The sequence below is a fragment of the Mollisia scopiformis genome, assembly GCF_001500285.1.
Source record: "Mollisia scopiformis unplaced genomic scaffold LY89scaffold_46, whole genome shotgun sequence".
Lineage (NCBI taxonomy): Eukaryota > Fungi > Ascomycota > Leotiomycetes > Helotiales > Mollisiaceae > Mollisia > Mollisia scopiformis.
This window is the reverse complement of record NW_017263626.1, coordinates 51,239-75,454: the sequence shown is the minus strand read 5'-3', so window position 1 is coordinate 75,454 and position 24,216 is coordinate 51,239. Positions and strand designations below refer to the sequence as shown.

At 48.5% G+C, this 24,216-nt stretch overlaps 9 protein-coding genes across 9 annotated transcripts; 6 read left to right on the top strand and 3 right to left on the bottom strand.

Annotated features, from left to right (window-relative positions):
* Positions 1-417: 417 nt before the first annotated feature.
* Positions 418-1,619, top strand: LY89DRAFT_743991 (uncharacterized protein; the record flags this gene model as incomplete). Its single annotated transcript, XM_018221004.1, has 2 exons — positions 418-976; positions 1,030-1,619. The coding sequence occupies 2 exons, from the start codon at positions 418-420 to the stop codon at positions 1,617-1,619; spliced, it is 1,149 nt and encodes a 382-aa protein (XP_018060620.1).
* A 152-nt stretch (positions 1,620-1,771) lies between these two features.
* On the top strand, positions 1,772-3,168 carry LY89DRAFT_692600 (uncharacterized protein). The gene is made up of 3 exons (XM_018216568.1): positions 1,772-2,114; positions 2,174-2,286; positions 2,335-3,168. The coding sequence occupies exons 1-3, from the start codon at positions 1,789-1,791 to the stop codon at positions 3,009-3,011; spliced, it is 1,116 nt and encodes a 371-aa protein (XP_018060619.1). The 5' UTR covers positions 1,772-1,788; the 3' UTR covers positions 3,012-3,168.
* Positions 3,169-4,418: 1,250 nt separating this feature from the next.
* Positions 4,419-6,014, top strand: LY89DRAFT_414203 (uncharacterized protein). Its single transcript, XM_018207355.1, has 2 exons — positions 4,419-5,721; positions 5,778-6,014. Exons 1-2 carry the CDS (start codon positions 4,750-4,752, stop codon positions 5,871-5,873), a joined length of 1,068 nt encoding a protein of 355 aa, XP_018060618.1. The 5' UTR covers positions 4,419-4,749; the 3' UTR covers positions 5,874-6,014.
* LY89DRAFT_603619 (beta-glucan synthesis-associated) lies at positions 5,918-7,146 on the top strand (the record flags this gene model as incomplete). Its single annotated transcript, XM_018210312.1, has 2 exons — positions 5,918-7,039; positions 7,093-7,146. Coding segments are annotated over 2 exons (1,176 nt in total), but the record flags the coding sequence as incomplete, so codon positions are not given.
* Positions 7,147-8,716: 1,570 nt separating this feature from the next.
* Positions 8,717-12,463, top strand: LY89DRAFT_662347 (voltage-gated potassium channel). The gene is made up of 5 exons (XM_018212641.1): positions 8,717-9,234; positions 9,565-9,738; positions 9,794-9,932; positions 9,980-11,680; positions 11,780-12,463. The coding sequence occupies exons 1-5, from the start codon at positions 9,077-9,079 to the stop codon at positions 12,278-12,280; spliced, it is 2,673 nt and encodes an 890-aa protein (XP_018060616.1). The 5' UTR covers positions 8,717-9,076; the 3' UTR covers positions 12,281-12,463.
* Positions 12,464-13,486: 1,023 nt separating this feature from the next.
* On the bottom strand, positions 13,487-14,932 carry LY89DRAFT_414114 (uncharacterized protein). Its single transcript, XM_018207354.1, has 3 exons — positions 14,765-14,932; positions 14,340-14,534; positions 13,487-14,278 (listed from the first exon to the last, which is right to left on the bottom strand). Exons 1-3 carry the CDS (start codon positions 14,765-14,767, stop codon positions 13,613-13,615), a joined length of 864 nt encoding a protein of 287 aa, XP_018060615.1. The 5' UTR covers positions 14,768-14,932; the 3' UTR covers positions 13,487-13,612.
* A 3,484-nt stretch (positions 14,933-18,416) lies between these two features.
* Positions 18,417-19,695, top strand: LY89DRAFT_633171 (uncharacterized protein). The gene is made up of 2 exons (XM_018211330.1): positions 18,417-18,486; positions 18,544-19,695. The coding sequence occupies exons 1-2, from the start codon at positions 18,427-18,429 to the stop codon at positions 19,570-19,572; spliced, it is 1,089 nt and encodes a 362-aa protein (XP_018060614.1). The 5' UTR covers positions 18,417-18,426; the 3' UTR covers positions 19,573-19,695.
* Positions 19,696-19,758: 63 nt separating this feature from the next.
* On the bottom strand, positions 19,759-21,309 carry LY89DRAFT_692593 (uncharacterized protein). Its single transcript, XM_018216567.1, has 2 exons — positions 20,720-21,309; positions 19,759-20,652 (listed from the first exon to the last, which is right to left on the bottom strand). The coding sequence occupies exons 1-2, from the start codon at positions 21,283-21,285 to the stop codon at positions 20,088-20,090; spliced, it is 1,131 nt and encodes a 376-aa protein (XP_018060613.1). The 5' UTR covers positions 21,286-21,309; the 3' UTR covers positions 19,759-20,087.
* A 274-nt stretch (positions 21,310-21,583) lies between these two features.
* LY89DRAFT_662338 (P-loop containing nucleoside triphosphate hydrolase protein) lies at positions 21,584-24,102 on the bottom strand. The gene is made up of 3 exons (XM_018212640.1): positions 23,861-24,102; positions 21,924-23,811; positions 21,584-21,844 (listed from the first exon to the last, which is right to left on the bottom strand). The coding sequence occupies exons 1-2, from the start codon at positions 24,092-24,094 to the stop codon at positions 22,066-22,068; spliced, it is 1,980 nt and encodes a 659-aa protein (XP_018060612.1). The 5' UTR covers positions 24,095-24,102; the 3' UTR covers positions 21,584-21,844; positions 21,924-22,065.
* Positions 24,103-24,216: the final 114 nt, after the last annotated feature.

Genomic DNA, 24,216 nt, shown 5'->3' with positions numbered 1-24,216 from the left:
TTATCAGGTGTGGTCGTCAGGAAAAAGGTGCATGCCATGTTATAGCGGCCTGTGGAACGTCGATGCTCTTCGCTCTTCCTGGACCCATGCTTTGGAGCTCAGTTGGAAGACGTTCATACTTGTATATTTCCATGGACCACCAACCTGGTCAGCAGCATACTGCATACAGCACCGCATAGGTATGGCATGAAAGCTTCTCTGGATACTTTGACGAGGCCCTTCTCTTCCTCCACGTTCAGGCGTGCATGACCGGGCGGGCCTTGTGTGACAATTTAAGGTCAGGCACTGGCGTTACTTTAGGGTCTTATCGATACCGAGACCCCTGCGGCGTGTCTTAGAAGATTAGCCTTTCTCGTCATGGCCATGACATAGAAACTGTTAGCAATATATCACACGCCGAGCGCGCCATACATTCCAATGCCTCCAACCCTCGATGCGGATTTTCACGGGGATACGATCGTTGTCAAAGGCGAATACGCTTGGGACCGCACTCGAGAAAGCATGGAAAGCGAGGTCGACCTCGACGTAGGACATCTTCTAGCTCAACTCAGCGGTGGCCAGCACCTCTCATCCCCAGACTTAGAAGAGGAACTCTCCACCGAGAACCTCCCCACCGATTCCAGCTCCCGAATCGACCACTCCGCCAACCGCGCACCAAGACAGAGACACAAACTGAACACAGCAACAATGGAGGAGCGTCTGATACAGATGCAGGAGGTTCGACCACTGCCATGGCGCGATGGTGTTGAACCTGGCGCAGAGAACGAGACAGGCGGGGAGTCACGGAGGAAACAGATCAGATTTGGTTGTCTGCTGGCAACGCGCGGAGAGATACAAGAAGTGCCCTGCAATAGTTGCGCCAATGGGAGAGGCAAATTCAGACACTGTATTGCGTTGGAGGGGTTCTTCAAGGGAGCGTGCGCGTCTTGTCAATTATCTGGCCGGCCAAATCGATGTTCCATCAAGAAGAATGATGGTGTGTTACTACTACGGAAGCTCTCTGATATGCTTGCTAACGGTTTGCTGCAGATACTATCGAAAGTCCAACGGCCAACACGCCTGGGAACGCGCCATCGAGAAACCCGAGTCAATATCAGCCTTCCTCCGATCCACAGCCAAAGCGCAGAAAAACAGATACAGTACCAGACTGGGAATCCGCCAGACCTCAGTGGGAACAAGAGCTGGGCGAGTCCCATGCAAGACAGCAGATGAGTGAGATAGGACAACGGTCCTGGGCGACAGTCAACTCGCCAACATCGATGCCTATGGGTGGGAGTGGATTGAGCGGACCTGGTTCTAGAAATCCATCTCAATCCTTAGAGCATCGGAACTCGATGGGCTGGGCAGCGGTTAATCAACCTCCTGCTGGCCCAGGTCCGGCGACGTTTGCCAACGTGGGAGAAAGTAATGGCGGCGGAAGCTATAGGAGCACAGTTGAGCAAGGCAGACGAGAAGAGACTAGCATGATCGAAGATGGATCAGTGGCTCTCATCGATACTCTGCCAAAGAGCAAGCAGCGCCAGGTCTATATGCTTGTTTCTGGTCTACAGAGCGGTATCAGTCACCTCCAGAGAGAGCTTGAGGCACTTAAAAAGGCGCTGGGAATCGATGATGATTAATGTATGGTCATTGTAATAAATAATGAGAGTAGTAGTAGTAGCAGCGGTCTCTCGACCGCAAAATCAAAATTATCTGTGCACCCACCAGTCTCCACTTTTCCCCACCAATCCGTAGCTTGGGAATTTGACTTGACCGGGTGCAACAACCAACATTTCTTTCACCATCACCATGCCTCCTGCTGTACCCGCATACGACCTCGATGGAGGTGATCAATTGGATCCATCTCAATTCGACGAGGCCGAAGGAGATGAGAGCTTCCAGAATGGAGCACCTCCCAGCGAGCGTCAACAGTCGCGACCACCCTCAAAAGAGTATGTCCCGTTTCTTGAGAGATTGCAAAAAGTTCCCCAGGTCCGCGCCATACCATGGCGACCAGGGCAAGAGCTTCCTGCGGAGAAGGCTGAGGATAGCCCTCGTGTCCAGCAACGTGGTGCGATTCTGCTGTCGACAAGAGGAAAGGTGATGGAACTCAAGTGTGAACATTGCGCGCGCGGGTGAGCTATCTTCCAGAACGACCCGAGAAAGTAATACTGACGCTGGAACTCTGATACAGATACGGGAGGTTCTCGCTGTGCATCACAATGGAGCCATGGTTTCAGGGAGCCTGTTCAAGTTGCATTTTCACCTCAAAAGGCAACAAGTGCAGTCTCAGGTTTCAGACATCAGGTACACGACCCGACCTCTCTCTGACGGAATGCGGCTGACAAATTATAGGCACCGCAGATGGAAGAGCTCTACGATATCACACTGAGAATCCGGATGCCCTCCAGTCTTACATCCGGAATGTCAACGACAATCCTCCCAAACCTACCAAGAAGCGCAAGAGACGTTCTGCCCCAGCTTCAACAAATCCTTCTCTCAATGCTTTATACTCAAGCGAACACCAGTTGGAGTCCCCGCAAGCAGAGTCCCCCGACCTGGATACCATCCTTCAGGCAGAGATAGCTCGCGAGCAATCCTCTGGCCAGCCAGAGTATGCTGCTGCATCGGTCGAAAGAAAGACGAAGCGCCAGCAAAATACAGCCCAACATGCTGCGCCGGTTGCAAGTGGCTCTTCAAGTGCGTGGACTCCTGCCAATCTACCACTGAATGACACCCAAGGAGCACTACCGAATGTTTCTAAATCACGAGACGCAGCTCCAGTGCCTTCTAGCAGATGGGCTGCTATCAAAGAGCCAAGATCACTGACCCCAGGCTCTTCTACGTTGCCGGATCATGTTGCCCAAAGCCCCACAGGCATGCCTCTGATTGACACATTCCCAAAGACCAAACAACGACATATTTATGGAGTTATTGGCGGCTTGGAGAGCGGAATTGACCATCTGAATGCTCAGGTTGTCTCGTTGAAGGCTTTGCTTGGTATCGATGCTGATGAGTCCAAGTCACGATGACGACTCTGAGGATAATCAGTTGTTTCCTGTACTTGGCTTCCTGTATTCTAAGTGATAGCTGATATAAGCGCGCCAGAATTGCTTGCAGAGGGGGGAGCGCTTGATGAATTTGTACGAATCGCATGGCTTATTAGAGCTAACAAATAATAATAGCTACTGTCTGCTCTTTCCAAATGCTCGAGTGCTGTATAAAAACGGTACCCTTATTTTCCTTTTCACCCTGTATATATATGTATGTCCTGGTCAGTCTTGATGTGATTGGATCGGGAATATCGGCAATGGCAGTCGTACTCGATCAAGACCGCGCTTTTTGCCCAGAAGCTAAATCTGGATATTTTCTCTGCCCTTGCAGGGCCAACTTCTTCTCATGCAGCCACTTGCTTGCATCAGACAAGCTTCCGAGGCGTATCACTAGACTCACTCACTACCTTACTCCGAGCTCCTGCACTATCAAGCTCGTATCTCCAATATCAAAGCCTGCAGTTGCAGCTGTTCAATTCAACATCCTAGTCGAGTACCAATCACGACGTTAGCAGTACGAAGATGATTCAGCAATCAGGAAGTGCAGAAGCGCAGAAGAGTGGGCCATGATTGTCGCTCACTTGAACGAACCAATTGATCCACCTTCTCGAGGGATGCCATGGAGTCGTGGAGCTATCGATACTGTACAGTACAGTACAGTACATCAAGGATCTGATGAAGCGTCGCACGGCATGGCATGGCATGGCACGGCTTTCTTCAACGGTTTATTTATCGCTCGATCGTAAGAAGGAGCATCTGGTGGTGAGACATTTCGGCCTACAGTACAGTACACATCGAGACGACAACGCAAGAAACAGCCTCAACTGAAAATTTCGGCCAAAATATGATTGATACCAGCATGGTGTGGCAGTAGCGGCAAACCCGCCCAGCGAATGAGTGTCCTGAGAGGCATTTTCTTGTTTCTCGTTTCCATCACCTGCGTCCGGGTACAGTAAATTACAGTACAGTAGGTTGTTGGTGTTGGCTCTCTTCCGTCATTCAGCGCAGCGCATGCATGGCTCCCCTGAACGTGCACCAAGCCACAGCCGGCCATCGATTAACTGTCCTGGCCCTGGCGAACGGGTAATTCGTCCATTATTCGTCGTATCTTTCCATCCAGCGAACCGTCGAACTTGATCAAGATTCAAGACCTTGCGCTTGCCACTTCGCCATTCACATTATCCGCTCCCAGTCCATCCCTATTCTAGTCATAGTAGTCTTGTCCTAGTATCCCACCACACTCGTTCTTCCACTCCCCACTCCCGTCTCCTCCTCCATCTCAACAATCAACAATATTGTACTGTAAATCCTTCACCTCCCACTCCATCACGTACCGACCGTCGTTATCGTCGTCCAACATTCGTTTGCACCTCATCAATCAACAACCATCACTTTCGCTGTCGTTGAACCCCTTCCTGCACTCCGACCTGCATTCGCTCAGGCACTGGGAGATAACAATATTGCACCAATTTAACCTTGTCTTATCTCTCTCCACCCCGGGAGCCTTGACCAAGATTATACTTGGTTGAATATATAGCACCCAGCACGCGAGTGCATCACCCCCGGATCACACCACTGTTTCGACCTCTTGACCATCCCCACAGACGGAGACACTCAGTGACGCAATAGTTGGAGACAAGATGGGATTTCTGGTTTCTTTTGTTTGAATACATATACTGTTTTAAATACAGTATCGACATTCGTTCACGACGACAAGATGGCACCGTTGAGGAGAGCGCCACCAGCCGTACCGAGCAGGGAGGGTAGTGCAGAGGACGTTGGAGATTATCAAGCTGGAAGAAGTTCTTCGAGTCTTGGGGCCGAACGAAACTCTTCAGAAATACGATCGACGTCCTCGAATTCAGTCATACAGCGAGCCAGCGCAGAATCATTACCACAGAAGATTATTTCGAGCACTTCTAACACCGAAAATGCGTTTGCAATCCCAAGTCGGAGGACATCATACGTTCCTGCCGTTCCTTCGCCATTGAACCCTTCGTCGTCGCAGTCTTCGGCTTCCTCAATTAGCAGCAGTGATGAAATTGCTGTGGCCGAAGGGGATATTTCTCCAATTGAGTCCTCAGCCTCTGGAGATGTCTCCCGCAGCCGACAATTGGGAAGGAAAAGTAGCAGCAATTTAAGTCCTCCTCAGGCCTTCCTACGCCAAAAATCCGCCTCAACATTACTCAGGCCATCGACGCCAGAAACACCCAAAAGATTGAACGATCTCGGCCGGGACTACAGTCGCTATCCATCGAGTCCAGATCTTCGATCGAATTCGAGACCACCGGGCTCGAAATCCAGAGTGGCAGTAAACACAGCACCTCTACTACGAACAACAACCACCAATCCTTTCAACGATTCCCAGGCCGACCTTGAGAAGTGGGGTTATCCAGACGACAGCATTGCAGCATTTCAACCCTACCATGGCGGAGAGAAGGGATTCATTCTTTACGCAGACGAAATCGAAGCTGACGACAACATGCACATGCCACGAGACGACGACGACATTGTATATAAACCGAAACTCTCCGAATATTTCAACAGGAAACAAATCATTTCGACCATTGGAGGAATCTTCCTACTCTTGGGGCTTCTCTGCGTTTTCATTGTCTTGCCCGTTTTGACATTCTCAACGCATCTCCTCACACCTACTGGCAAGTACGTAGTTGATGATGGTCCCGCTTGGGCAAGTTCTCTTTGTCACTGCGCATGATTGAATTGTACCTGCTAACTGCTTTATAGGCCCACGTGAACAATAATTCCTATGCTCTGTTGAATAATGTCCGCCGAGGCGGTAAGTTGAACTTCCTTCGTGATCATTTCTGGCATTTTAGCTAAACTATGTTTAAGTAATCGATCCGGACACACCTCTGACTGCCAAGACGAGAACAAGCACTTTCGATGGATCCACTCTGAGTCTGGTTTTCAGTGACGAGTTCAACGATGACAATAGGACCTTTTATCCTGGAGATGATCCATACTTCACGGCGCCCGACTTTTGGTATGGCGCCACACAGGATCTTGAATGGTATTCCCCAGCAGCGGTCACGACAGGAAATGGGACGCTGCAATTGAGATTGGATGCATTCCCAAACCACAACCTCCAATACCAGTCAGGTATGCTGAACAGTTGGAATCAGATGTGTTTCAAAGGTGGGGTCTTTGAAGTGTCCGTCTCTTTGGCAGGCCCATCTGGTATTCCTGGGCTTTGGCCAGGAGTCTGGACTATGGGCAATCTAGGACGACCAGGATATAAGGCCAGTACGGAAGGACTCTGGCCTTATACGTACAATTCTTGTGATTACGGCATCACTCCCAATCAGTCAGATCCCGACGGACTTTCATGGCTACCTGGCCAGAGACTGGCGTCTTGTACATGTACGGGTGCAGATCACCCAAATCCAGGAACCGGACGAGGAGCTCCAGAAATCGATATCCTTGAAGCTTCAGTCGACCCCAACAATCGAATCGGTGTGGTCACTCAGAGTTACCAAGTCGCGCCATTTGATATCTTTTACCGTCCGAACTCGGATTTCATGGCGATCCCAAACTATGATACAACGCAAATGAATGGATACTGTGGAGGGCCTTTCCAACAAGCTGTTAGCGGAACGACTCTTCTAAATAACGATTGGTATGATGGGTTGGAGTATCAGAAGTATGCCTTCGAATACGTGCCCGGTACCTCGACCGGAAAGATCGCATGGTTCGTGGGAGAAGATCCATCATTCATTATGGACGGCAGAGCTATTGGACCGAATGGAAACATCGGGGCAAGGCAAGTCTCGCAGGAACCCATGTCGCTGATTTTGAACTTGGGTCTCTCCAACTCATGGAGTGAGGTTCTCCTTGGCGATCTGAAATTCCCAACGATCATGCACATCGATTACGTTCGGATCTATCAGAAGGCTGGACAAGAATCGGTGACTTGTGACCCACCTGGGTACCCCACAACACAGTATATAAAGGATCATCCGCTTGCTTATAATGATCCAAATCTAACAGTAAGTTGTTTCGTTTAGAAGGAGGTATGTCTAAAGATGCTAACTTTTCCTAGTCATGGGCTGAAACCGGCTACGCGTGGCCAAAGAACAAATTGACAGGATGTTAAAGGCGCTTTGTCAATGTTCAGAATATATGGATCCAGGTCCAACTGTTCGAAACAAGAATAAGCGTCTTGCTCGATATTCGAAGATCTTCAGACGACTCTTCAGTCCGATATCCTTTTAATCAGGACCAGATACCAATCTCAAACAATCACACATCCTCAAGGGTTGGCGAATGCTAGTTCAATTTCCGAGATTCATGAGAATATCTGTTGGAGGCACAAACATTTCGTATATTTTCCAGAGGCAGAGGTGGATGAAATGACATTTTTCGGAGACCACACTCCAATCATACCTGGCAACGTTCCAGAACAACTAATGAACAACGGCATCTCGAACACATGACCGGACACGACACATACATACACACACAGATAGATTATGCAAGTCTGGGCCCAGACATGCAGGCGTTTTGAGGCGGAGTCATTGGGTTGGGACTGGATAGGCTCGCGATTTGCGAGATCCTGAGCATGCATACACAGACACATATGAGGCGTTTAATTTCGGGGTCATGGGATGGATGCATACCTAGATGCATGGAAAGGTGCCTTTTGTACATACACTATACCATTATATATCAAAATCCTGAGTCCTGCCTGGCTCGGAAATACATAGGCTAATTAATCGTCCATTGGACAGGTATCACCGGTATTCTCAAATCGACTTCTCCAGCGGTGTGAGGAGGAAGGATCTCGGAGATGCTCTCAGCCTATCTTTCGGCCACTGGGTAAGCTCCCCGGTCCGACAGGCGCCTATCTCCACACGGAGGGGGGAGCATGGGCGCCTATCTGTGAATACCGATTGTGTAATTGTTTGAAACACAAAGAACCAGAGAAGTGAGGGGAGGGGAATAAAGGAATAGCAGAAGATAAGACGAAACCAAAAAACCGAGATTGAACTGTTTGTTGCACTTCAAAAATCTTTCCATCAGCTGCTGCGATGCATCCCGAGTCCTCGCATGGGGATTCCCCAATTTCCCAGCGCTCGGTCTGAGGCTGCAGACAGGCAGGCGTTGCAGGAATGGCCGTCCGATGCTGCTGTTGGAGATGTTGTGGACCCTGAGAATACGGGGATGGGATGGGATGGGATGGGATGGGATGGGATGGGATGGGTTGGGTTGGATTGGGTTGGGTTGGATTGGGATGCTACGTCTCAATGAGGAATTTGTTCGCACTACCCAGCAGCTGAGGTCGTACGAAATGCACCATCGACGTTGTGGATTTAGACACGAGAGCATTTTGTGGCGGGGAAGGATGAGGAGAAGATGGATGTAGTTATTGATGAATTTATTTATGGGATATGTCAAAAAGTCGAATAGATTTCGAATCTAGACTTCCAGATGTCAAGATGCCAAGATCCACTGCGATGCTTATCTTGCATCTCCCTAATCGCCAAGAAGGTCATCCCCGGCCCGGCCATCTTCACTGGTTCGCTGAAAGATCCCACCTCCACGCCCACGCGGGGCAGCGCAGCGCAGCGCAGCGCATCCCAGCTCGGCCACTGGTTGATCCAAGCTTGTTGGGCACTTTCGCCTTGTCCGAGTTCCCAGCTCGTCGAGTCCTGCACTTCCGTACTACCAGACTGTTCCTTCTTATCACATCTCCGCACTTCTCCTTTGCATGTTCTCCGCATCTTTGTAGATACCTATACCTGACATAAATTTCTACTTCTATTTCTTGTTTACATATACACCGAGTTGCATTCCTAGAAAGACTGAAAGCAGCCCCGAGGCTCCATCCGAATTGACCGAAGATTGAGAACAAAGACGAAAGCATTATATGCCACTCCCCGAGCTATAGACCTCCTGCCACCTCCCAATCAGCTCAATTCTTCGATTCGAGTCTCAATTCTCCAATTCTCGAGCCTACAGTCGAGGGAACAAGGATCGGAAGAGGGGCATGATGCAAAGACACCCCAGTTAGCAACCAGACAACCATGGGCGGACAAGAAAACGGCAGCAATGGCAGAACATACTCGAAAGGGCGGTCCTCGACGGGAGGGTCGAGGAGTGACTCGAATACATTGGAAAGACAGGATACAGTGCTGACAATTGGGAAGTTCAAATTGAGGGGAAAGACGGATGATTTGCCTCAGTGAGTCTTTCTTCTTTTCACTCGCCGTGTTGAAGTCAGGTCTTGGATTGAGGAAATGGGCGGAAAGTCGGAAGGAATGGGTGAGATCTTTAGGAAGGACTTGGCGGTGAAGAAGATAGGTGAGATTCATAGAGATGCCAATCCGAAGACCAGTGTCTAAGATGCGCATTTGAGCAATTGGGGATCTGCAAGTGGGTCTCGATTCAATTGTCTACAATGGGATTGTTCTCTGGATATCTGGAAACATGAGAACGGGTATTGAGAGTGGAGCCTACTATTTGACGAATTATGGATCTACAAGGGGAAATAATCCAGCTAATGCAAATACAGAGATTGGTGGTTCGCGTCCACAGCTATACCCTTGCTTGCAGCCACAATTGGACCTCTAGCAAACGTGCTGAGTATAGCGGCCTTGGTATCAAAGTGGAGGGTTACTTTGCCAGATAACGGGCAATTACCAGCTGGCACGGATGATGCTGGGATAGATATAGCAGATCCTCACTGGTCGGTCTCCACTGACGCATAAGTTCATGAGCTTGAATGTTGACGAGGAAAATAGGGAGGTCATTCTCAATGCGATATCCCTGGCTTGTGGATTCTTTGGCAACTTCTGCTTGTTACTGAACTTCACGAGACGGATTCGATACATTGTTGCTTTGCCCGCGACAATCATAAGTTGGTATTTTGCTACAGGAATTGTGAGTCGGAAGTGCTGGTGAAAGATCAAATGGCTAATTCCACGCAGCTTATTGCTATCACTGTTGCCATGAACGAGCATGTCCCTCCTGTGAGACCCGGAGAAACATACTCACAAGGTTTTTGGCATGCAGTCATTGCAGCAGTGCTGTACTTGGTCGGCTCCATGATTCTAATGGTCAACATGCTTGGATACTTTCTTGGCCATTACCCACAGCATTTTGACCTTGATGATGATCAGCGGACGTTGATTCTCCAGACCATGATGTTCTTCTTCTGGCTTGCAGGAGGAGCCGCCGTGTTTGCGCGAGTCAATGATCATATGTCATACGCCGACTCACTGTATTTCTGCGATGTTACAGTCTTGACAATAGGCTTTGGAGACATAGTTCCATTGAATGATACTGCGCGAGGACTAGTGTTTCCATATTCAGTAATTGGTATCATCTTCCTTGGTCTCATGATCAACAGCATCCGAAAGTTTGCATCCAGCATGTCCAAGGACAAGATTATCCGAAGACATCAGCTCAATGAACGAGAACGGACATTTGGACGGTCCGTCACAAGTGAAAAAGAACTTCGAGATCGATTGGGTCTACCTCCTAAGTCTGACATGGAACGTCGTCTGTCTAATACTCGCAAACAATCGATCGGTGGAATTCGTCGTAGCTCGCTGGAACAGTACGGACATTTCGACATGCACGGACGTACTATCACCTTCCAAGAGAAGAAACACCACCATCACGGGGGACGAGGTGGAGCTGCTAGAACCAACAAGCCCAAAGCAGCCTTAAGCAGAGATGCGAAACTGCAGCAACGTGCAGCAGGCAAGGGCGAGCATGCTAAGAGGGCAAATCGTCGAGAGAAACTTATCCTCCTGAAAGAAGAGAAGGATCGATTCGATGCCATGCGAGAGATTCAGAGCAATACCAGCCGGTTCAAGCAATATTACGCTCTTGCCATGTCTGGGTTTGCGTTCGGATTGCTATGGTGTGTCGGTGCCGTGGTGTTCTTTGTAGCCGAAAAGAGGATCCAAAACTTATCGTACTTCGAAGCATTGTACTTCTGCTACGTATCTCTCTTGACCATCGGGTACGGAGACTTAAGCCCACGGTCTAACGCTGGAAAGCCCTTCTTTGTTGTCTGGTCTCTAGTTGCTATTCCCACGATGACAATTCTAGTATCGGACATGGGAGATACAGTCGTCACGGCCATCAACCGTGGGACCTTTACATTGGCAGATTGGACGGTGATGCCAAAAGAAGGACGATGGCATGACTTCCTTGAAAATCACCCCCGAATCAAGAACTGGCTAGAACGTCGAGAGAAGGAGAAGGAAGCTAAGAAGCGCATCGAACAAGGCTTTGCGTTACAAAATCCAGATGACGAAGGAGATGGGATCATAGACGGTCCTCCCACCCTCGAAAAGCTCGCTGAAGAGCCGAGCCCGCCATCAGAACACGAATTGGCACGCAAATTGGCAGTCGCTATCAAGAAGACTGCTAATGATCTCAGAAGCGAGAAGCCCAAGAAATATAGTTATGAGGAATGGGTTGAGTTTACGAGACTAATTCGGTTCAGTGGCCAGAACCCAGAGGATGCACAAGACGAGGAAGATGAAGATGGGTTGATTGAATGGGATTGGATTGGTGAAGACAGTCCAATGTTGGCAGATGTGAGTGAGAGTGAGTGGATTTTGGATCGGCTCTGTGAGAGTTTGAATCGGTATACGAGGAAGCAGGCAAAGGAGGTATGTCTTCTCTCTCGTCCTCTTAATAGCCTCATCAGGCTATTGCTTCCTCTCCTGTGGTTCCAGTCGAAAAACGGTCGAAAAGCTGACATGTCATAGTACCGACTTCATACCGTGCAGTCCACTTCGGTCCTTTCCGCAATCAAAGCCACTGCACTTCACGACCGAAACGCAGAAATCTATCCTGCTCACCCCGCTCCTCGCACACCATACTCCTTCACTCACACGTCTCACTCTTATGCCTCCACATCACCGGTTCTATCTCGTGGGCCATCCGGTGATCAAGTAGTAACGATCCATCACAAAACACCAGATGAAAGAGCAGAAGAAGCTGCCTTGGAACTAGAACTTTCAAAAGAACGTTTGATGACAAGTAGTGGAAGTGCTGAAGTAAGTGGCGGGAGCGGAAGCGGTACGACGGCGGTAGAGGAGTTTAAGATTGGTGCAGATGACGACGAGGATGAAGTGGAGGCTGAAGAAGGGCTAGAAGAGGAGTTGCAGAATGCTGAAGTGAGAGACTGGGCGAGGAGGGTTAGTGGTGATGAGTTGAAGAGGATTGATATCAGTGGGAAGGGGAGAGACGCCGATTCTCCTGAATAGTTTGTTGTACATGGTGCATTGGAGTAAGTTGGATACAAGAGGACAGAACATACTGTCAGAGGACAAGAGGGTGTTGGTCTGGATTGATACCCAGTTCGTATTTTTGTTTATGATTACATGCTTTACGAGTTTGGATACACAAGAAGATCAGACTGGGCTGCAAAGCAAAGGATTGACTTGAACAATGAACATTATGTATGTTATGAAATATATGGATGGCCGTTTCTATCTACCTACATTCGGCGATCTTGTCCTATCCCGTCCAACTTCCAATGTAACCTCACCTTTCGTGCCTTCCTAACACGTCTACCGACACGTTCGGCATCTCCCCTCCATCAACCTTGTTTTTTTCTCCGAGGAGAGGGTGGTCAGCATTTCCCACCCGATTGAGTTCTAGAAAGACTCTACATTTCCATCCTCCTGGAGGAAACCAATCCAATAATGGGCTAATGGGCTTTCTAAGCTAAGATTTCCCCTCAATCTCTCACAAGGCGGCCAAGGAAAACAGCGGCAAGGGAGGTAGATAGGTCATTCGATGATACGATAAGGGTGGGGTTGATAAAGGGGGGGTGGACAAAAAAAGGCGACACTGATAAGGGATGCGAGATAAAGCCCCATGGTGAGGAGAAGCTCCAAGGGTCTTCTTCATGCAGGTTCACGTGTTGAGAATTTTTCTCTCCCGCACACACACACCTGAGATTCTGAGATTGTAGGTGTGCTGGGAGTTAGAAGAGGAAAAAGACCAGTAGAAGGAACAGTATTAGAAGACCATGCATGAACTTTTGTTTTTGTGTATGCTACGCCAGAGATGCAGCATGAGAAAAAAGGCAATCATTCCCTTCCATTGATTGCATTTGCATTCCCTTCCCGAATTCTGTTCATTTCGTCCATCCATCCAGTCCGTATCTACTCCTCACTCCTGCCGCGCCCGAAAATACCACCTCCAAATCTCTCTCTTCGAGAAGTCAAGAAGTGACTACTCAAAGGAGAGGGAACCGAGGAGTCAAAGTAGACGTAGTTATTAGTGAAATTAGAGAGCCGACGAGCGCCGCCATTTTTGTTGAAGAAAAAGAAAAACATGCATACATGCTGCAGAGAGAATTTCAGGAGGGCGTGACGCAGTATGATTTCGATGGTAGTACAAGGAAGATCTGGACCGTGACGGTTCCAGGGATATGCTAAGACGCCGAAAAGGATACGACGTGAAAGCAAGCAAGTGAGGTGAAAGGAAAGATCGTTATGTTGGTATCATCGACAGTGAAGGAATTTGTGAAAAAGCCGCCGTTCCCGCTTCAGATGGGTCCATATGCCTTCACCGGGGGGCTATCGAGATCATGGTGAGGGCGAGGTTTGGCGAGGAAGGGATTGTGGAGTGGACGATTCACTGTCGCCGACCATGTCTGCTACTCTCATCTTCTTGGCATGAGGGGCTCCATCACGAGCTTCACCCATTTCACGCTCAATGTCGTCCAGGCGGTGCTTGAGTTGATTTTCGCGACGTTGGGATTCCTCTAGGCGTCTCATTAGGTCTTGCTCTGAATCTCGTCTCATCTCTCCACCGCGTCTGACGCTGTCTCTGTATTGTTCTAGTTTGTTAACTTGATCGCGGTACAGATCGTTGATGACTTCCAGTTCGCTGACCCGAGTCTTCAACGAAGAGTTCTGGGCGATAAGCTGCTCGTATGTTTGTGGAACTTCGAGCCCATGCGCTCCGTTCAATGGGGAGGTAGATCGGCCAGGAGAAGGGGCACGAAGGTGCATTGGTGGGAGGGAAGGGGAATGGTGATTGTTGTACGGGTCATCGAGCGGGTGGCCGTTGTACGCAGAAAGATGGTTCGGGAACATCGACGGGGTGCCAGTTCGTGAGATGGGGGAATTCGAACCCTCAGAATGGCCATTTGCAGATTTTTGTGAAGTGCGACGATGACCGATGGATCCTGGGGGTGGTGTTCCTGCTTGCGATCGCGCTTGATCGAGGCCATTGGAGTCGAACACGGTCTGCGCGGACGCGTTAGCAATGCGCATTTTCGATTTCATATCATCGACCCCTTTTTCTTACCTTCTTCTTTGCGCCTTGTGCAGCCCCTGAGCTCTTGACGCGGTTGCGACTCTTGATAACATCTGTCTTCAGGCTTATCGGTCGAGGTCGGCCATGCAGCTTCAAGAACAAGCCGCAGGCATTGCAAAGTACGGAACCGAGTTCATCGCGTCGCCAGAGCGGGGTGGTCGAAGTAGTGCAGTTCTGGCATGTAGGCTGTGAAGAACCATGGTCAGCACTGAGATTGACGCTCATATCTGCGGTCGGGAGAAGTTTGTCTTTGTCTTGCAACACTATCGGGTTTGATTGCGATAGACTTCTTATCGAGCAAAAAGTTCTTAAGCGGGAGGACGCTAAGACACCACGTGACAAAAGCCGCTAATAACCTCCGGATCCCCTATCGATACGGGACGCGAGAAAAAAAAAGACTTGCAACATGAACTTGCCATAATGTATGAAAGAGTTGGTGATGCTGTTGTGGTAACGTCGACAATGGAAGAATATCGGGAAAAGGAAACTTAGTCGGGAAAAGGAGACTTAGGTTCTCCAACATACCGGTGAATTACTTTGTCCGCCCCCTGAGGTTGCCGAGGGAGACGATGTCGAGTAGCCCATCGCAGTGGGCCCTACATTGAATGCCCTTTTGAGTGTTAGCCATTGCTATCTTGTCGGTCCGATGCAGAAACAGTATGGAATCTACAACATCTACAACATCTACAACAACAACAAGCATTCGAGCTATGTTTGTTTCGGTGTTCCCAACAGAGACATAGCCATCTGCAATGCATGTGTGTGATGTTCTGAGCAGTTCCCCAACTGTCCCCATTCAATGTCCCAAACATTCAACACCACCTCGAATGCCCTCGAATACCCCGAGAACCGTTCCGAACGTACCTCAATTGTGGAGAATTCGAACTCGACGCGAGTGACGCGAGAGCGGACAGCCCAGGAAGTTGTGGCAGAGAAGTACTATGGTGCAGAGTCGAGTTCTGGGTCGAGGTAGAAGACGGTCGAGAGATCGGATCCAGCCCCGGCAGCGAGTGTCTGCCATCCTCCACCGCGTGTGCCATTCTGAAGGAGGGCAAGTCTCGAGACTGTTCTCGGGAAGAATTGTGTAGATGGTCGATGGGCGAGGCCCGGTAGGGTGCCAGAGTGGAAGCCGTGGCTGCGGTTGAAAGGGGTTAAATCTATAGTTCGCGTTCGACGAGGCCCGCGACCGATGCAGAGACTCTGAAATGTCTCGAAGATTATGTAGATACTATTCTATGTCGTGAAGAAAGAGATTCGTCCTATTATGAATTCGTACCGGTCGGATCGTGGATATGCTGGCTGGTACTCCGTAAATATTATGATATTCTGCGAATAGAGACTTTTTGACGCGAATAAACGAGTGACTGGGCGAATCCCGGTGGTGTACAAGAAGATGGAGCAAGTGCGGGTTGGCTGGGAAATTATAATTTCAAGTCATCAGGATGTGAATGTCGAGTAGGTAGATAGATAGAAAAGAAAACATGAATGATGGATAGGAAGCTTGAAGCTCTGGGGCCCCCTTATCCTCGCCTCGCGCTAGGGTCCCCGATATGATAATCCTTGGGGCTTTTTATAGAAAGGGCCCAATGGAATCAGTGGAATGTGCGAAATCATCATCGACGCTTGGAGAATGCTGCAGAGATGAGTTAATTAAATCCCGGGTAATCCTGTATCTTGTTGATGTGTTAAGGTGGCAGTTGTTGGTATTTTCCTTTGAGCTCTCCTTACCTGTATCACTCTCCACTCGCAATTGTAGCTTCACATCCTCAGCCCAGATGGTGCCGTCAGCCACGAGATGCACCAAATTATTTCGGGCCAGATAAGATAGACAGACAATATTGATCAACTTTCCCGTTGTGGCAGTTCCAAAACAATCCTCGATCCTTCCTCAAGACACGTGTGAGAAAAGGGGAGAGTGGTCCAAGCAACATGGGTGGATTTCACCTCTCCATAAAAACAAACGCCTCTTATGAGGCGCGCGATATGATTGATAACGCGGATCCGGGTCGTGGTGATCTCACGCTAGGGATAAAAGATGGGATGGGATGAGGTGTTATCCGCTGATTGTTCTTGTTCTTGATAAACGATCATCGCTCCAGACTTGCCCAGGGCAGAGGCCAGTCAGCCCTTTGAGCTTCCAGGGGCGCAGGAGTCGCTTGTAGACCCCTGAGTGTGCGATACGAGCTGCCTGCTTTTTCGAGATAAACGTAAAAGACGTTTACGACCAGAGACCTATCCTATCGGAAATGAGACTGGTGATCTTGACAATCTGCACGTGGTTGGCAGGTCGAATGGGAGGCACAGAAGGCGTGTCGGGGGAGATATGCCATCATTAGTCCAGCCCAAACCGTAGCAGGAACAGGACACTATTGGATCAGCTCCGTCGGTTGGAGAGGTGTCGACATCTGGAACCTCGAATTGAAACTTTGTGCCGCAGCAAATCAGAAGATGAGGAGCGCGTGTGCAAGGATCAGATGCAGATGCAGTATTTCAATGATCGTGACAGCGACAGCGAAGAACTTTAGAAGTTGTCATGAAGACGTTAAACTCGAAAAAGGGGCGGATACTCTTCGCGTAAAGTTTCTTCGGCGTAAGGTTTTTCCGTTCCGATGGTGATCCTCAGGTACCTGTCTAGGTAGATACTGTAAGAAGTACAGCGATTCATCCGACATGTAGAAATCTTTTGTACTCTTTTTTGACTTTCAGAGTTGAGGATTCACCATTTCTCTTCGGCGAAAGTTTGATGAACGGATACAAGTTGTCTTCCCATTGGGTCTCGGCTGCCTTCTTTGGGGAGTGTATGCTCTTGAAGTCGGTACATTGTTTCGGGCTTTGTATGGCGCTGGAATCCAGATAGTAAAATTCCTGCTTAACGTCATAGGTTATCGTCAAAATTGAAATTAAAGATAATAGTGTTCTAGAGTTTGTAAGACAATATGAGTGGCAAAGTAGATATTCCGGGTACGAGTAGAAGGGAATCCAGGTCGTTCAGTATCAGGTCCGAGCAGAAGCTCTGCACAACCTGCAACATATTTTCATACAGAAATTTGGGGTGATTTACATGTGGACGTCGTGATCAGTTTCGTGTCGGTAATAGCAGCGACGCCACGAATCTGGAATTCCCAAAGAGCGATGGTTAAACTTAGTGGGTAATAATGAATGAAGCTTTTCAACAATGCTGAGTGGAGAATGCCCTTGAGCGAAGTTCAAATGTCTTCATGGCAGGTTCAACGAAGCTTGCCAGATGGCTTACAATTCTAAGCGGAAAGTCACTTTGAAGTCTTTGAAGAAGGTCACACCAGGCTTGTGAACCTTAACTTTGGAACATAAGATAGTATTCTGAGCGTGGAAGAAAGAACCAGAGGTATTTTGACAACGAAAAGTATTTACTTGGCCGTGCAGCAGTTCTAAAAGTCACTGAAATAAAGGAAGATAAGAAAGCTCAAAGAAATACCGCTTTCTTCTGCGCGGAAGGCAAGTACCACCTTGGGATAATTTCCTGTATGGTGAAAAAACAATCAACTAATGGTTAAAAGTGACATGGAAAGACAAAGTGCAACTTGCAAGTCCATCATCGGGTATATTGTGCAAACAGAAATGTTCAATCGATGCCTTCAAATGATCTATCTTAGCCTCTCACTTTGTCCATCTGTCTTCGCAATATATGGTCAAGCAAAGCGTTCATCGCTTCTCCGACTCTTTGAAGCAGCCTCCTCTCAGTCAATACCTTCCAAGGTTCTTCTCAGTCGCATATTGTAACTCAATTAAGGGGAGATCGGAGTCTACTTGGATATTTAGAACTGTGATTTTTGTGCCACAACAACACGAAATCGGAGGAGCGCGTATACAAGGATCATATGGATAAGCCATTTTAACAATCGTAACAGAACATTATCTACTATGATGTGATATTCAGTAATCCAAAGTAGTCGAAAGGAAACTGAAAGACGACGCCGGATTGGCTTCATAGATATTGCGTAAGGTTAAAAGTAATTCCGATGCCGAGGACCCATCATAAAAAATATAGTAGCAACCATCAATTTCAGATCAGATTCTGTTTGTACACCCCACCACGAAAATGCCTTCCACATACAAGAAAGAGAAGCCTTGGGACACGGATGACATAGATAAGTGGAAGGTAACATATCCCTTTCCTCAATTCCGCTATCTTCACCAGAACTGACGATCAATTTAGGTAGAAGAATTCAAGCCAACAGACAATGCAGGTGGAACATTCGCAGAAGAATCCTCATTCGCAACCCTCTTCCCCAAATACCGAGAAATATACCTCCGCGAAGCCTGGCCTCTAATCACCCGCTCTCTCGAAAAGTATGGAATCGCATGCACGCTCGATTTGGTCGAAGGATCCATGACAGTCAAAACCACGCGAAAAACCTTCGACCCCGCCTCCATCCTCAACGCCCGCGACCTAATCAAACTCCTCGCGCGAAGCGTCCCCGCTCCTCAAGCCGTCAAAATTCTCGATGATGGCGTGGCATGCGATATCATCAAGATTCGCAACCTGGTGCGCAATAAAGAAAAATTTGTCAAGCGGAGACAACGCATATTAGGTCCCAATGGCAGCACATTGAAGGCCCTCGAACTGCTCACCGAATGCTACCTCCTGGTACAAGGAAACACTGTGTCAGCAATGGGTCCTTACAAAGGGCTCAAAGAAGTCCGGAAAATCGTCGAGGAATGCATGGCCAACATCCACCCAATCTACCACATCAAAGAACTGATGATCAAACGGGAGTTGGCGAAAGATCCCGAATTAGCGGGCGAGAGTTGGGACCGCTTCTTACCGCAATTCAAGAAAAGGACTTTGAGCAAGAGAAGAGTTCCATTGAAAGTTACGGATAAGACGAAGAAGGTGTACACGCCATTTCCCCCGCCCCAGGAGAAGTCCAAGGTTGATTTGCAGATCGAGAGTGGAGAGTACTTTCTGGGGAAACAAGCTAGGGAGAGAGCAGTTAGGGAGGAGAGATTGGAGAAGCAGAAGGAAAAGAAGGCTGAGAAGTTGAAGGAGAGGGAGAAAGAATTTGCTGCGCCGAAGGAAGGTGGCGAGAAGAAAGAGAAGAAGAAGCGGAGACGGGATGTTGTGGACGGAGAAGAGGATGAGGTGAAGAAGGATAAGAAGAAAAAGAAGAGGAAAGACGGTGACGAGGATGTAGTTAAGGAGAGAAAGAGAAAGAGAAAGGCAACCGAGGAGGATGAGGAGTAGTACTGACTTGATTAGCATTGGCGACGGCGTTCTGGTGGCATTGTCAATAGCAAAATGTACACGAGTCTTGATACCCTCGAAAATGATCACTCACTGAATGTAGAAAGATTGCATTAAAGTCAGGCTCGATTGGAAAATCTACGTATTTTCGCTCAGTCCATGCAGTGCATCAAATGGAAAAAGTACAACGCAATGAGCTCGTCCATGCCCGACCACAGAGGTGTCATCAAACGCCTAGGGGTGAAAGCAGCACCCATTTTCCCATTCCACGCATCAAATGCTCAGTAAACGCAAATCCAGAGAAAATCAAAAAACGCCATGCTGTAAAGTAAACCTTCGTGAAGTAGAGAAGGACCAGCCAATGTCAGAATCATCATGAACGCCTGTGAAATATGCTCAAAGTGGAGAGGAAAACCATGCCATCGATGTAAGAGCCAGGGTATCGTCGAAATAAAACGCCATAGAATCCCCATGCCATCATTACCCCAAGCCATGCAAATACACGGTGTCATAATTCAGCGGAAGAAAAGCTTGTTAGGCGAGCGAGTAGACGATGTAGACGAGAAAGACTTTCGAGTCAAACTTCTTCCCCTCTTAACCTCTCCTCCAGATTCGTTGAATGTCTGAACAGGTGTTTCTTCGTGATGTTCAACCGCGATTTGGTGCAAATCCAACGCCGAGATGCTTCGAGTTAACTCATCTGCCTTGAAATCTTGCGACTCGGAGCCTCCACTCTTCTCAACAATTACAGGCTTACTGTTGTAGGGTTTGGCCTTCCACACGATTTGACCTGCGTATGGTCCCATGGTCCAATCACCTTCGCCGTCGTCTGAATCATAGGGAATCTTCAGAGGAGGAACTGGCTCCGCAGGGAGGGGAGTCAAGAGTGCCATAGGAGGTGGTCCGTCTCGGATCATAGCCAGAGCAACGGCCTTGTCGCGGTCGGCACATTCCTTCTCGTGCTTGGCCTTCCACGCCTTCAACTTCTTGAGTCTCTCTAGAACATCTCGTCGCTGCTTTCTTTGTTCCTGTTCCCACGCGGCATTGTAACGAGCGCGGTGGCAAAGCGTGCATTCGAGTCTATAAAACATCGTAAAGTTAGTTTTGAAGCACTTTAGAGGAAATGTAAGCGCAAGCTTCTACTTACTCTGCCCAGCTAGCATCGCTGCCAACACGACACTTCCACCAGCCACCGTCCTCTCTGCCAATAGATTCCCACTTATCATCAGCCTTGTGGAAGTACTTGTCCCAGACAGCCTTCGGGTCATTCTTGAAGGCCTCCATCGTGGTGATATCGCTCATTAGCTCGAGATACGTAGCCCAAGGCTTTGGAAAGCGGCCCTTTGGAAACCAGCGAGGGAGGAAGGCACCACATGTATCGCGATCTGGGAGTGTGATTGGCGGACCGGGACAGATATGAGTCTTCTCACATACACTGCAGTACTCGAGTTGCGCCCCCTCATCGATCATCTTGACGAAATCGACGCGAGCTTGATCAGCTGGGTAGATCGGTCCATTGGATTCGCAGGTGCCAGCGTTGAAGTTGTATTTGTCCCATTGAATGGTGCTGGCACACTTCTCGCCATCGAGGCATCCTTGGGTCTTCATGGTAGGGGCGACTTCCCTTGGTTCAGGATCGAGAAGCTCCTGAGGTCCGGACTTGTGAATAGGAGGTTGTCGAACGGGACCGACGAACTTTGGATTGTGGCCCATGCTGGTGAGGGCGTAGTCCTTGTTCGAAGGAGGCGGGAAACATTTGTAAGTAGCCATGTCTGCTGTAGGGATGGACTTCGAACGATTAGCACAGGAAAGAACGCTTGAACACAACCAGAGCCAGATCTTAGTGTGTGCACTAGTTCTCGCTTGTGGTTACGATGGAAGGTGCGACCTGTTATCCATCTTTGGTAGGCATGACGAAAGGTTGAAGCTGATTGTCGTCCAATATCCCGACAACAAAAAGATCCGAAAAATGAAATAAGGGTACTTACTTTATTTCGTTAAGGATTATTTTCTCCTCCCCAATGGTGCGTTAGGATGTGATATACGCAAGTATAACACGTTAGCGAGCTCGAAAGGGGGGAGTCTCGCTTCGAGCCCCTGGGTCACGTGAACTAAGTGAATTGAATACCTAGGTAGACAGCAGATCTACTCTGACCAACGTTCTGAGATGCCGAGGACACAAATAAATGACTTGCACGGACCCAGAATTAACATTTCGAGATTTGCTGTTTCTCAAAATTCTAAGAATGTCCCAGCCCGCTCTGGACAACGGCTTGTTGCACAAAAAGTCCAGTCAGATCCGCATGCGACATATGCAGAGAAAAGAATCTAAACAAAACATGGTTTCTCACCTAAGTTTGAATGTCCCAGCATCTGAGGGCCAATAATCTTACGACATGTATGATCACAAGATTAGGATCTGACTCAGGGCAGTGCAACAAATTTGTAAAGTAACGTACGAGCTGGGAATCTACTGCAAACAGATATGTTTCATCACCCTAATAGAGGGCCCACACTAACTTTCTCTCTTTCCTTCAATGCCTGTTCCTGTTCCATCTTGAGTTGGGCCTTACCTTCTCTCCTCCTATCAGCCTCGATGCTAGCAAATCTGCCTCGAGCGCCATGCTTGATCTTCGTAATCATGTCAATAGCTCGGCCTTTGGTCAAACTCGAGCCGGTAAGAGGATCGCTCTTGGGTCTGAGTCTGTTCAAGAAGATAATTTGTCCTTCAGTTGCAGGCTTGTTCCTCCACGACTGATTTCTGGAGATGAATTGGACAGGGTACTTCTTGGACGCGAACGTATCAGCAGCATGGACTGAGTCAGAGATTGTGTTGGCTTTCGCAATCTGACGTGGCCTCATGAAAGGCGATTTTGACAGCGAGCTCGAAGTTATCTTATTCAAGACCGCTGTTTCTGTTACAACAAAATACCCTCGATCGGAGTCGTGCTCAATTTTCAAGAAAGATCCATTCGAGTTTGACAGGACATATTTGTTCTCGGAAACGCATACCCAGGAGTGTGGAGACAGCTGTCGAATGTGCTGTTCAGTAGAGGTATCGTTGATTAAATCGAAGACCGAATCATAATCTGTGAAGGTCACCTTCTTAATGACTGGTTCCGAAGCTGTGGTAGATTTTGTAATCTTGTTAGCCTGTACGTTTCTTTCGTTTTCAGCTTCCTTGCGTTCTTGGATAGTTTTCATATCGTTAACGCTTGCCTCTTGGACTAATACTTCAGGGTCAAGGCCAAAGAGGGTTGGAGTAGTGACAATGCCAGTCTCAAGGCTGGCAACCATGTCAATAACATGACAGTCCTTCTTGTCGGGATGTAATCTCATCCCACGACCAATCATCTGAACCAAGAGGTTCCTAGACTTTGTCGGCCGTGCTAGCAACACACAGTCGATGTTTGGGATATCCGTTCCTTCGGTGAAGACACCACAGTTCACGAGGACTCGAAAATCACCACGTCTGAACTCATCAAGGCGCTGACTCCGCTCAATCTTCGGTGTGTCTCCGGTAACAAATCGAGCATCGACGCCATATTTCCGGAACGTGTTCGTTAATCCAGCGACATGTTCGAGGTCAACGCAAAAGGCCAGTGTAGACTTTCTTTCCCCGGCTTTCTCGAACCAACTTCGAACGGTGAGGTCATTGACTGAGTCAGTATTGACTACCCGAGATAGTTCGCCAGGCTGGAAATCACCACTTGGCCCTTTCTTGACCCCTGATATGTCTACTTTTGTCTGGACTGTGGTGAAGATGACTTCTGAAAGCCACTTCTCTCCGATCATATCGATGTAGTCCTTGTGGTAAACAATCTGGTCTATTGCAGCGCCCAATCTAAGACCATCGAATCGAGATAAAGTTGCAGATACTCCAACGAGTGCAGGAGAGGTTGATCGAGTTGCTTCTAACCCAAAATGCCCCAGTGTCTTCATGTACCCCGGTGCAACGATATGATGGGCCTCGTCGACCAAAACAAGCTTGAATCTGCTTGGATCAAACTTCGAGATGCGGTCTCCGGATATAATACTCTGGATGCTGGCCACAGTTATATCTGCAGCTCCACTGGCATGCATAGATCCCATCTCGATCTCGACACGTTTCGCAGGGTAGGCATCTGTGCAGTGTCGGGCAGCTTGCTCGACCAGCTCCTGTCGATGCGCCAGAATCAGAGTCTGGTCGGCATTGCCAGGACGAGGTTGAACACGGTCGATTAGTTGGGTGAAAATGACCTGTCAAATATCAGCAGAGCCTTCGCGATCTGCAAAATACATAGCGTACCGTCTTACCAGCACCTGTAGCCAAGGACACCCCAAGCCGCTTGTGGCCTTGCTCCAAATGTGCCAGAACAGCTTGGATACATTCCTCCTGATATTCTCGAAGCTTGATCTTTATGGGAGGCGCGAGAGGACTCCCAAAGGTAGAAGTCGTCACATTTCGACGAAGAACAAAAGAATTCGAACATCTCCTCCATTTCTGGAGTCTCCACATCCATCCTCTAGAAGCTGGCGGCATGGTTGTATTGTCGTGATGAAGAATCAAAGTTACCGCGAGGAAGGTTTCCGTTAGACGCGCTAGCGCGAACCCCTGTATTAATTTTCTGGTAAACTACCTATACTACATTTGCAAAAATCTCA